At 41.9% G+C, this 13,024-nt stretch overlaps 1 protein-coding gene across 4 annotated transcripts in view; it reads left to right on the top strand.

Annotated features, from left to right (window-relative positions):
- EMB3012 (embryo defective 3012) overlaps positions 1-11,608 on the top strand; it is a 58,740-nt gene extending 47,132 nt beyond the window's left edge. The window contains exons 25-36 of one of the 4 annotated variants that reach the window (XM_078577151.1): positions 3,129-3,231; positions 3,325-3,452; positions 3,575-3,646; positions 3,809-3,893; positions 8,665-8,772; positions 8,851-8,992; positions 9,085-9,156; positions 9,245-9,491; positions 9,571-9,625; positions 9,709-9,800; positions 9,872-9,932; positions 11,030-11,608. In XM_078577151.1, coding sequence (XP_078433277.1) covers positions 3,129-3,231; positions 3,325-3,452; positions 3,575-3,646; positions 3,809-3,893; positions 8,665-8,772; positions 8,851-8,992; positions 9,085-9,156; positions 9,245-9,491; positions 9,571-9,625; positions 9,709-9,800; positions 9,872-9,932; positions 11,030-11,385 — 1,521 coding nt within the window. In that variant the 3' untranslated portion in view covers positions 11,386-11,608. Of the gene's footprint in view, positions 1-3,128; positions 3,232-3,324; positions 3,453-3,574; positions 3,647-3,808; positions 3,930-4,197; positions 4,940-5,210; positions 5,527-8,664; positions 8,773-8,850; positions 8,993-9,084; positions 9,157-9,244; positions 9,492-9,570; positions 9,626-9,708; positions 9,801-9,871; positions 9,933-11,029 lie in introns of those variants that run through there. The other 3 variants (XM_078577155.1, XM_078577154.1, XM_078577152.1) reach the window with 3 other exon arrangements.
- The last annotated feature ends 1,416 nt before the right edge of the window (positions 11,609-13,024 follow it).

The raw sequence follows: 13,024 nt of genomic DNA, 5'->3' as shown, positions 1-13,024 counted from the left end.
AGTTGGGGGCCCTTTCCAGGCTTGGGCTGGTAAAACAGGTTCAAAACAGCCCTGGCCCACTGCTTCTTATGTGTGGCCCTGTATCATGTCAGCTCTGTTTCCCTGAAATCTTCCCCATTATAATGGTTTTAGCCTTTCAGGTTTGGGTTTTTCCACCAGAATCTCTCTCCTGTTCTTCGTTAGCACCTGGTACAAGTTGTGACCATCTGATAGGATAACAAAGTAGAAAAGTTGAATACGATGACTCAGATTTTCCTGTTACCTCGTGACCGCCCTAAATGATCCCTCCAAAGATAAGTTTAAGTGATTGATTAAAGATAGAATTCCTCCTGTATGGTCCCACTAAGGACAGTAGCAACGTGACATTGCAGCAATGCAGCTACTCACTCGAATCTCGGAACCATTTGACGATTGTTTAACCAACTGCAACCTCTGATGTTGCACTCACCACATTCAGTCTCCACACATTCCCAGATTCCAGACTTGCCAAGAAACACTCTCTAATTTGAAGATGCAGTAACCACTTTTCCAACATTCTTTTTGTTCCAAATTTATTCCTTGATTTGCCTCACCAGGACAGTGGCTTTGGCCAATGGGTTGTCACGCATTTGCTCAGGTGGATAACTGTTTCTTTATTTTGCTCACTTGCCTCACTGGCCTTGTGGTTGGAGTGGCCTGTCAGTCATCATTTGGATCATGTCTGTGATAAGTGTCCTCTACGCACATACATGACAAAGAAACGAAAGGCCAAGGATACCGCACGTGTGGAGTGAACCACACGTGGAGAATTCGAAATAAAAAGGGCAGGAAAGGAGCAGCACTAAAGGTGGGGGGAAACTGGTTTAAATAGAAGAATGGGGCTGGCTCGAGGGGCACTTTTTTTGGAAATCTACTTCAAGAAACGCTCCTGGAGTTTCTCCTGCGTCGGGCTGCCGATCCGGTTATCCCAAATCGTCACCTCTACTGTCCTTCGTTCCGAGATATCCCTCCTTCCTCAATTCATTCCTTTATTTCTCTTTCTTGTAATGATCCGGATACTCAAGGGTCGATAGTGCGATCTGAGTGAAAGATATATGCATTTTCGTTGAATTGGAGTTCTACAGCGAAGGTTATCCTATTCAATTGTTAGGCTGTTTGGTATCCTAACAGTCTGTCTCTTCCAAAGTTACCATTTAGATGTCCTCCTCAAAGCTTGGAACTTTCTCTCTATTAACAAGTTAATTTCTTAGAGCATCATTTTCCATATGAAACCCTTTAAAATGTTTAGTCTGACCCTCATGATACATACCCACACCTGAAAATGATCACAGGATTTTTGACTTTTCTGTAATGATTGACCATCTCCAGATGACTTTCGATTCATCAGATTATTCATTTGAAGATTTCCCTCCTTTATATGAAACATAGCTTTTTGTCACAGGAGTATAGTTCCTGTTGAAAAAACTTTTATGAACTTGGAACCGGATCTGTTTAGCATTCGTCCAAGAAGTCATGCATGAATAATGGCATCCTTAACTGTTGTGAGATGATCGCACAGACCTTTGCAGACAAGAATTAATTCCTCATATTAACTCCACTAATTAGAATTCAAGCCATCATAATTTAAAATACCATTTGAGACCAAGGTGCTCAAATTTGGTACGGGTTAAATGAGGAATTAATGATGTGACAACCTAGATTAACTGATGCTGGAGTTTTTTGCTGATGTGATTCACAAATATTAGTCCTCAAGGCATGTGCCTCTTGAACTTCTCACCTTGCTGGCATCTGGAACCTATTGATCAAGACTCATGTTGCACGCATAAGGCAGAAGGTCTAGGGTTTAGGGAAATAAGAGTTTATCGCGACGATGATGATGCTTGCTCTAACCCATGGTTGTGCGACTAGCATGGAAGGGGGACTTGAGAAATATTTATATGGTTACATCAAATTGATCATTTGTGAGACCCATATTTTTATGGGTTACATGAGCGAGTCTTCTCAGGCCGTTATTAGGCACATTACAAGAGTTAACTTCTAATTGGACCTCAGAAGAGCAGTATTACGATTATATCAGGGACACGGGGTAAAAATATCAAATAAAAGATAACAAAAAATATGAAAAAATATATGGCTGGTTCAGTGATAAGGTCCCTTTACGGACCTATCACAATTCCAAAAGACATCAGCGGCATCACTCGGACACAGCCTGATGGACGTGTGCACAATAAAAATAAAAACCGGGAGATGGAAGTGTCTTCTATTAATAAAGGCAGGAAAGTATTTGAAGGAGGCAACTATTTATTTTGAGACTAAAGCTGTTAGCTTCTGACGGTTACGGAGATACTCCTTCCCTGAGCGCGTGAGGGTCAATCCTGGCCGAGCTCGGCTTTTAGAGAGGATACAGATTCGGTTGCTACGTGCAGGCAGCAGCAGCACCGGCTCTACAAAATCCGAATCGAATCTTTGACTTTCCTGTGAATAAGAATTGTTGGGCGCTTGAGATATTAGCTCATCAAGCTGTTTCACCAGCTTCTTTCTTATTATGGCGCGGCGGAAATTAGCGAAAAGCGAGATGAACGTTTTAAATAGATTGATAGATGGTTTGTTTTGATAGATCGAAAGAGATTTTGTTCTGCATTTCTTGATCTTTCTATCTATTTTGGAGACAAGATAGATAGAAATGTTGAATCCATAATAAAAAAATCGATATGCATCTGATGGAGTCTACATCGTATGTAGAGCGCCCAAGCCATCTCAGTTCTCTTATACACCGGTCCACCTTCGTGGTATTGGATCTAATTGAGTACTCTGAAGAGAGGGCAGTTCACTATGAATTTCTTGACATGGAGCATTTCTGGGTATTGGATCTAATTGGTTTTTCATCCAGTTAGGCTTCATTAATAAGCACCGTAATATTTACAATTATATTGACAAAGATTTATGCCTCAATCTGATGCTGCATCAAGTTGCTTGATTTTCCAGCTGGGCCAGACAGCCAAATTTACTATTTGCTTTTAATTTTCAATTGGAAAATTTACTGTAATCGGGGTTTAAAAATCTCAAGGTCTACTGTATAAATCAGCTATTTTTGTTTCAACAACTTTTCCACTTTTGAATTATACTAATGTCATCTTTCTTCTTCACAGGTGACTCAAATTAGAGCAGACACAGGATCCTCTCCTTCTCATGTTTCTTATCTTTCACTAGATGGTGTGCTCGATGTATCTATTGGTTATTGTGATAAATTAGGTAAGTTATGGACATTCTTATTGTTATTCATCAAATACCTCTCATTTATAACGTCTGAAGATGACTGAACGAGTTTTCCCTCTTCTTTTTAAGGATATCCATTTCGTGAGGCTTTTGATGTGATTGGTCTTGAAGTTCAGACTAATTACCCAGATGTGGTGTCCATCCTCGGTTCCAGCGAAAATGATAAGACTCCTGGCCGGGACATTGTTCACATTAAAGTGATTCCCTTTTCGTGTTTGCTGATGACTCCTCAATTCTTGACCTCACTTTATTTTTTGGATATGTTAAGACACTACTTTCATTAATCTCATTGTTTTTCCTTGGGGATAAAACTTTTCAGGCTAAAAGTCATGGAGGGGCCCTTGTTAAGATCTCCTTCAAGCAAGATCCACTGAAGGCTGCGTACATTTTGGTATGTCATAAATTATTAATGCCTTTATAATGACCAAATGATTCAAGGGGGAACATCACTCTAGGATTCAATTGTCTATTTATAATGAGATGTGAAAATGTAAGTGATGGTTAAAACATGTCCCATGCAGTTTCTTGACATATTCTAGTTCTGCATGACCAGGTTTTTGCTGGTCCTCGTTTGTATCCAGAAAATCCACTCATATATACTGGATGCGTTGCAAGATTTAACGTCACTGGCTTTGATGGTAAATAAGTTGTCCACCTTTGAAGATTATTCAAATGTAATTTTTGGATGTTTTTTATAATGTTTATTCTTTCTTTATTAAACTTGACGTGACACTGGAACTCTCTGTTTTTATTTCATTCTATTCATACCTATGTCAACTTGGTCATTGAATTTATACCAAGGGTCATTTATCTGAATCATGGTAATTATTGCTTGAAGAAGCTGACCAACCTAGGGGGAAGATTAGTATAAGAATCTCATCCTTTAATAAACATAAATAACCCACAGTGTACCACTAATAAAGAGCTTTTTTCCATTCCCAGCTCCCCCTCAAGTTGGCGAGTGGATATTATGCATATCCAGCTCATCACATTACTCTTGGAATCAAGGAGCTGACAATTCTTTGGTGGAGATATTTGTCTGTTGTTGAGATGGAGGATTATACGGAAGAAATAACTGTCATGTTTCCAGCTTCTCTGTAGTAAAGTGACTATCCACTTCAATGCATTTGGTGCAGTGATTTTGCATCAGATCAGGAGAAATACTAAAGGCAGATTTATTCTTGCAAAAGGGTTGGATAGGCTGATCATTGGACATCTTCAGTTCAGCCACAATATTCTTGAGGAACAAGGCCTAACAGATACCTTGAGCAAGAGCCTGAAATTCTGCCTCTGCGCTTTAATGAGCAACCACGGGCTGTTTCTTGCTGCGCCACGAAATAAGGTCACCAACGAGGAAGGTACAATATCTGGTCATTGATCTGCGATCAACATGAGAACCTGCATAATGCGCACCTACAAACACCCATAGAGTTATGATAGCGATAATGCACAATTTCATGCCAATGGCCGCCCACGATGGTCCATGCATGGGAAGAAGTTGTCTGCAACAATGACAGGATGAGGCTGCCGATGAGTGCCTGAGGCATGCTGGTGGCTGCAGACACACGCAGAAGCCCCGTGGATAGGTCAGCATGGTAAAGAGAAATGATGCCGACAGGTTGTGTTACAAGGAGTTGGATCAATACCCAACCTGACGGGAAAAGAAATCACGATGTAGGTACCTCTGGGTCTGATACGATGAAGAAACTGGTCAACCTCAAGGGAAGATCAGTAGAAGGATCTCCTCCTGTGATAGAACAGAATAGCAAGACAGTGGAAGAGTGGGGACATACAAAACATTATTATTCAATTCTGGGGTTCATACTGGCGATATATAAAAGCTCGTGTTGGCCATTTTGTATTGAAACTCGTCTCATTACCATGTGCTTTATTTTATTTCTACAAGCTCTAGTTTTGTTGATTGAGGTTATCAGGCAATTTTGTTGATTGCTCAGGTCTTCCACATCTTGCGGAGTACATCTCAACCAAGTGTGTCCACTGGGCTTTAGTTTGTCTCTAGAGGTTATGTGGCGATGGGACAGTTGCTCTGTTTGGTTCCCCCAATACTATTGACAGTGGATCTTGCGCTCTTATTGGCAGTTTGTCTTCCATTGGTAGCAGCATCGATCGGCAAATGGCATTCATCCTTCCTCAGCCACTCTCCTTTGTGTCTCTGAAGATTCTATCATTTTTTTTCCTTCTCGTTTTCCTTTGTCTCTAGCTTTCCTCCGAGCTTCAAATGGAAAATCCATTCTTCAGCCTATGAGATTGTGTTGGGGATAAAGGTATTTGACTCGGTTCTATTTTGGGCTTCCTTTATCTATTTGAGGAGAGGGAACCCCCTTGTAGATTTGAGTCTGGCTTATTATTATTGTTATTATTTTTTTGAATAATATAGAATATCACCAGCTTGGTGACCCTCCGTACACACAGACGGGTCTAGGCCAAAAAGCCCATCCTTCCGCCCCTATCCACCCCCTCATCCAGGACCAAACCAACAAAAAATCAGTCTCCTAACATCATTTTTTGCCCTTTCCACCGACATTGCCGCCCCCTTGAAAACGACCTCGTTGCGGTGAGTCCATATCGCCCAAAGCACCGCGAATCTTAGCCCCCGCTCCTTGTCAGTCCCCTGCTTGTGCCGCGGCAGTGTGGCCCGTAGCTGCGAGCTCGACGTAACCTCTGCCAGCCCCTGGCTAGCCCACAGCGCCCGAGCAAGCCGACACTGGAAGAACAGATGCTCGCACTCCTCTTCCTCTTCGGTACACACAAGGCATAGTGAGGATTCAGCAGGGAAGAACCTTTGCCGTCTCACACGGGTCATTGTCCGCTTCCTGGCGAGCAACCATACAAACACCCTAACCTTTAAGGGAATCTTTTGCCTCCAAATTGAGCGACATGCCCTTAAGATGATTGGGTCCTCAGAGTGGTGTGGTCTCAAAATCTGGTAAACACCTCGGCTGGAGAACGGACCCGATGCCCATACCCACCCATCTGTCGTCCCCTCCATTGGCCTCCAGTTGCTCAGAGTTTGCTGAAGGCGTAAGAAATCCTCCACCCGTTGACTAGATAAGATGGCCGCAAAAGTTGGACACCACACTCCATCCCAACACTCTTCCACCAAGGCATGCCTGTGACGGGCAAGGGAATATAGGCGAGGGAACAGATCACAGAGTCGTCCATGCGGCGACCAATTGTCCGTCCAGAACCTGAAGCCGGTGCCATTCCCCAATTGAGCCCGGAAAAACTCCTTGACCACTGTCCATACCTTCCTCAGCCCTCTCCAAAAAGCCGACTCCCCTCGCACATTACACATCATCTTCTCCCAATCCAAATTGGATCCGTATCTGTCCCTCACCACCTCCTTAATCAAGTCATCCTCCGGTCCCACAATCCGTCTAACCCATTTCGTCAATAATGCCACATTTAGTGTATTTAGGTCAGGCACCCCAAGTCCCCCCTGTTTAATTGGCGTGCACATGTCATTCCATGACACAAGCGCCATGACCCGTCCTTCCCCCGCATTTGCCCCCTTGTGTTCCCGTGTCTTTCACCAACTCCCATGTCTGGCTTATTATGTTCCCGTGTCTTTCGCCAACTCCCATGGTAGTTGGAGGGACCCCCCAGCCCTGTGCTCTCTCCACTCTTCTCTCACTTCCACAATGTTTCTCCACACATATGTCGGTAGGAAGCACAAACGACATCCATCTTTAGTCTTCTCCAATAGCAAGATGTTCTGCCCCCTGCAGAAGTGCTGCAGGATGCAGCCAAATAGCAAAAATTAGTAGTCACTACCACACTACAGATAGAACTGCCTGAGAGAAGCAACAGTCCAGATATGTTAACATGAACCAAAGATATGTTAACTGTGAGGTCTGCTCTCTGACAGTGCAGCCAACCACTCTCCTGAAACTAGGGTTTGGAAAAAGAACATAATGCTCCATTCATGTGAACAGCTTGTTTAAATACCATTCTCGTAAAAGATGGGCGAATGGCTTGTTTAAGTTATGTATTCCGACATGGAATAAATAACACATCTAACTGTGGGCCCACCTAACTTATACTTCTTATTCCCACGTGAGGTTAAGTAATGTGAGTCCTTATGTGTGGGCCAGTTATTAGCCATGGTACACTCACGAAATAAACGCAAAAGGAAAGAGAATTATCCTTTGGATACTTATAATATGTGTCCCATATTTACAGGAAGAAATAACTGCCTGCAGATTAACACTAACCTATCCCCTCTCCAATCAACTGGTGTCTTCTCCTCCGGATTATCAGTTGACCACCACAACATATAATCTGATTAGATCCCGAGTCAGGACCAGATCTAACATGCTGTAACAGTTCTTGACTGTGAACAACGGAGATTCAGTAGAGCACAATGTCTTCAATTCGAGAGAGATAGTTTGGGATAAGAGAGGGGAAAGAGCGAGAGAGAGAGATTCCCGGGAGAGAAGGAAAGAATGGGAATGGTGAGGGGATGGCGAGGAATCGCCAGAGGAAGGAGGGTGTCGCACGACAGAGGCTGGTAGCGTCCACCTGCAGGCACGAGGAGGATGAGGGTCACGGACTGAGGGAGAGAGGAGGTGAAAGAGGGAGACTCACAGTGATAATTTCCTGCCCTCTACTTTCAAGAGAGAGGGCTTAAATTGAATCATCAGCGGGCTGGGCCGAGGTTTCTGGACCGGGCCGCTGCTGTGGCTTCTTCCAAACATAGATGCCTTGGCGAATCATATTATAATCCATGGGCTGCTACACCGTCAAAAGCTGTGGTGTCATCAACACGTTCTAGCCATCATTGGCCAGGGGGGACAAATCCTATTGAGACTCCCGCAACACCCCAGAAGCAGCCTACTCAAGACCTAATCCTGGCGCCACTGCAGGCAGTCTCAACAGCTCATCCCAGCCAGGGCCCTCTTGAACTTCGAGTTTCATGGATTCTTCTGATATGATCCCTTGCCCCGTTTAGTGGTATTCATGGCATTTCATCCCACTAGAAATATTATAGTCTTTTCCTTACGCATGTTCCCAGTCCCCCTATATCTCTCGGCAAAGCCCATCCTGCCGCTATTCTCTCCTCTTGGCTAAGCACATACCTCCAAGTCCGTCCTCTCTCTCATCCTGGTAATGATCTTCTTGCACTATCTCCCACCCCTGTAATCTCTCCCCCTTGATCGGTCCTCTATTAAAAAACATTTCCCTTGGTACAACAAGTTAAGGAAATTAGGGTCCCAATGAAGATCCTATCATCTTTCACCTTTCATGGATGATTTGGTGACTCTTTTATCCAAAGGATCAGAATTTTATCCGAGCCCACAAAATTCATTTGGTTAACTTTTTAAAGTTATACATTCAAGTTGTCTTCCAAGTCATCTGTTTTTAAGGAATGACTCTCTTTGTCTGTAGGATTAGAACACATGATCACTGGGCATTGGCTAAGTACAAACCAGAGTGTCATATCTATTGACAAACATTCAGGAAAGGCCCATGCTATTGCCGAAGGTGTCACTCAAGGTAACTGAATCTATGCTTTCATTGAATAAATCCTTTGGCACCTAACTTAATGCCTGATACTTACATTTTTATATTCAGTGATATATGAATCTCCAAATTTAAAATTAAAAACAACAGCTACTGTGAAGAAAATGGATATGGTCACTGTGAACCCACCTGCAGAGATTTTAACCAACATTCCTATCTCTGTAAAGGGGCACAAATTCTCTCTTCACTTCAGGTTGGTGTAGGCCCAGCCACATAGGCTTTAAAAGGTTGTCGTTCTGAATTTCCAGGTATAATCTCTAATTTTTGTTTTTCGTCTTCATGAAGAGATGATCTCATCAGTCTTGGGTCTGATTCTGATATTTCATACGACTGCAATGTGGAGCCTCCTTTTATAGGGCAAGTTTTTCCTTCTTAATATTCCAATATTTCATATTATCTGATCATTCTTTTTTTGCAAATAGTTAATTTATCTAATTATTTTTAGATACGTTATGCCATGGAGAGACAACAATACTGGGTCCTTGTATTGCGTCTTATTCCCATCATCCCCTGGATCTTTGGTTGATTCTCTGTCCAAGTTAAAAGACAAAGTCAACGATCTTAAAAGTTTGACCGCCAATGGAATGTCATTCGTTTCTGTCCATGTGTCACCAAAGAGCACACCATCCAAGATTTTGGGATCATCTGGGCAGGTTCTCTTTATCGGTGGATTTTCTGTTTCAGATGACAAGGTATGGCTATGATTAAAACTCATTAGTTTTAGGGCATTTTTCCCTATCCAAGATTGTTAAATCTAACATATGAACGCAGTTATCTTTCAGCCCGGACTTCAACAAGTCACGCTTTACAATTGTGGGAAATACAGGTTCTTTTCCAGCTCAAACTCTCCATGGTTCGTTGTGGTCATCCTGATTGCATTTATTTACTTTTATTTTTTATTGATTATAGATGTGGAAATATTTTGGGAGGAAAAGAGGTTGCTTTTGGTGAAGCCAGTCCAGAAAGAGCACTTTGGCTTTGCTGGTCGCACTGAATATGAGGTGAGTTAATGATTTTTTTGTAATAGTATTTGACTTGTGGTTGAGCTTATGTTATTTGCTTGATCTCTCAGGTAGAAATTCTGAAAAAAGGTAGATTCTCTGATGTCATCGTCATCAGGCTCCCAGCCACTGGTACGTCTAATTTGTTAATATCACTAGTTTAATCACAAGGTTAAAATTTATAAGTTATTAATTTACAATCCTGATGGACTTATTATTTATCAAATCTTTAATTAATTTAAAATTGTCTTTAATTAATTTAAAAGAGATAAGCAGCTTAAAGGTCAAAGTGCTCATTAGTGTTTGAAGTAAAACTTAGCCATCATCATCTAACTCCCATATACTGATACTGTTGAATGGGCTTATTCTCGTATTTCTGATATCTCCTTGTAATGACCCATGATAATGGGCCCATTTGCATTCTCTCTCCTCCTTCCTATAAATACAATGTAATAGGGTGCATTGTATTATACAAGAGTTGTAGGGTTAAGGAAATCAAGAATTGAATTCATTAACCCTACTGAGGGTTAAGGAATTCAATTCTTGATTTATTCATATACATTTTGCTAGAATCTGAGTTTAGGCTAGGTTGCAGATGGAGAAGACAATAAGTGAGATTAAGAGAACAATCAAGGACGTAAAAGTCCTCTTAGGCCACTGACAACCATCAGAGAAACAGTCTAATTCTATTGCACTCTAGTATATATACGGATACAGTGTTACAAGGTTATTTTTAACTAACTAATCATATCATGTGACTAACACGTGGTACATCACATTTAACTGTACAAAATTTCTGAGGATTTTTATTTTGTCAATGTCAGTAGTTTAACGAAAAGGTTCTTATTTAATTCTAGTCTCGTGTGGTGGAATCCAGATGGGCTTATTATTTATCACGTCTTTGATTATTTTATAACTACCTCCTGATTATCCCAAAAAGGGGAGAAGCAGCTTAAAGACGGAGTTGTCCATTACCAATTTAAGTCAATTTAGTTATTAATTCACTTCAAGTTATGAGGATCAATAAGTTGTGGGATGACCGGAAGTCCTTTTTAAACTTACCATTATGTACGCCATTGTTTTGACCAAAATATCCCTTTATAATTATAAAAAAAAGGGCAGGTGGCTTAGCCACTATGATACTAGGGCTATTATCCCACAATACCCATTTCTGTAAATTTTTATGGGTTGATCGTCCGTTGCGGTTCTATTTATTTTTGGACTTACAGGCCAGACGGCCCACATCAACGTGAGCAGAGAGGATGAGAGAGAAAAGGCAGGCTCTAGAGAGAGGAACACACGCCTCTTATGGGCAGCCGTTGCAGTCTCGTTGATCCTCCTGGCATTGACTATTATCATATTCCTGCAATATATGGATAGACCGGGGAGCGCCAGGTCAGCCCCACCGCCGCCACCCCGTCCCCCTTTGTCGGGTGATTTGGCATCAACCTCGACACCTGGGTCCACGTCAACACCGCCACGCACGCCACAGCCGTTTGTGGAATATCTACGGCACACATTGGACGAGACTCCGTACTACAAGCGAGAAGGGAGGAGAAGGTTTGACCCACAACGCACCTACTAGGTCAAAATAGTACTCTTTGCATTGACTTTTTTATTTTATTTTTAGCCTGAATATGTTCCGTTGACTCTTAATGCCATCCGAGACCGGGTAATTTTGCCATGTGGCATGCCAGGTAGGTCTAGGAATATTATGAACCTTTTTTCTCCTCTTTAATAGTCATTCCGCAGAATCTACACGGTTGACTTTTACTTCCCTGGTTTAGTTTGACACGGTTGACTTTTTACGACTGCTTCCAAAATTTTTTTTCTTACTTTTACTTTTGATTTTATTGGGGAGTGGATTATGTTCATGACGAGAGTACGACTTAATTTCGATGATGAAAGGCAACAATTCTAGAGAGATGGGACGCAGTTGAAAATGGGTAGACAAGAGAGAGAGAGTGTGTGTTCCGGGGACGGAGAGATGAACAGGAATGATCAGAGGACATTTGGAAAGGACGAGACAGGGATCAACCGAGGATAAGCCGCCTGAAGATGCAGTGAGGTTGGGACGATCACGAGGGATGGGAATCGCAGAAAGAGACGAGGAGCTTCCAATTGCAAAATACTTTCAGCCTGCCATCCTAACATGAGTACCACTCTATTTAAGTGGAGTTGGGGGTAGTATCATTATAAAAAATTTAAATAATTTTCACTTGTTTTAAAAATGTTTGAGAAAAATGTTTTTAACGCATAATAAAAAGTGGTATTATAATGTTTTCACTCTATCACTATTTCTCTCTCTGTGATTCTCTGTTACTCTTTATGACTGTCTTTATTTATGTTTATATCTTTCTTCCAAAAATATCTATTTATCTTTCTCTCTTGCACTCTCTTTCTCTCTATGTATATACTATCTCTATGCTCCAATTATTTCTTCCTATCTATCACTTGAATATCTCTCTCCACCTCTTTCTCCTTCGATCTCACTTTTTTTTCTCTCCCTATCTCTAAAGCTCGCTCTGTTTCCCAGTATGTTTCTCTGTCTCTCCCTATTATGTGTCTTTAATCTCTTTGATATTATTCCAGATTTCTCTCTTTATTTATCTCCTTAGATCCATTTATCTCTCCCTATCTATCACTACCATATCTCTCTTTCTTTCTCTCTCTCTTAGACAAATCTGATCCCTGAAGTCGAGTGGAGAGAGAACTTCAAACTTGAGCATTGTAACACCGAACTTTCCCTATCTCTTTCTCTCTCCCTCTCTTCTCTTTCTCTTTCTCTTTCCTCCATCTCTTCTCTTTCTCTATCATCGCTCTATGTTTCTCTCTCCTCTCTCTATGTCTTTCTCTTTCCTCCCTCTCTTCTCTTTCTCTATCATCGCTCTTTTTCCCTCTCCTCTCTCTATGTCTTTCTCTTTCCTCCCTCTCTTCTCTTTCTCTCTCCCCGCTCCGTCATTCTCTTTCCTCCCTCTATTTCTATCTCTTTCCTCCCTCTCTTCTCTTTCTCTCTCCCCCCTATTTCTATCTCTTTCCTCCCTCTCTTCTCTTTCTCTCTCCCCCCTATTTCTATCTCTTTCCTCCCTCTCTTCTCTTTCTCTCTCCCCCCTATTTTTATCTCTTTCCTTCCTCTATTCTCCTTCTCTCTCCCCGCTCCGTCATTCTCTTTCCTCCCTCTATTTCTATCTCTTTCCTCCCTCTCTCCTCTTTCTCTCTCCCCA

This window comes from Wolffia australiana, chromosome 6 (genome assembly GCF_029677425.1).
Source record: "Wolffia australiana isolate 7733 chromosome 6, ASM2967742v1".
Classification (NCBI taxonomy): domain Eukaryota; kingdom Viridiplantae; phylum Streptophyta; class Magnoliopsida; order Alismatales; family Araceae; genus Wolffia; species Wolffia australiana.
Note: the sequence above shows the minus strand (reverse complement) of the source record. Positions and strands in the feature narration are given on the sequence as shown.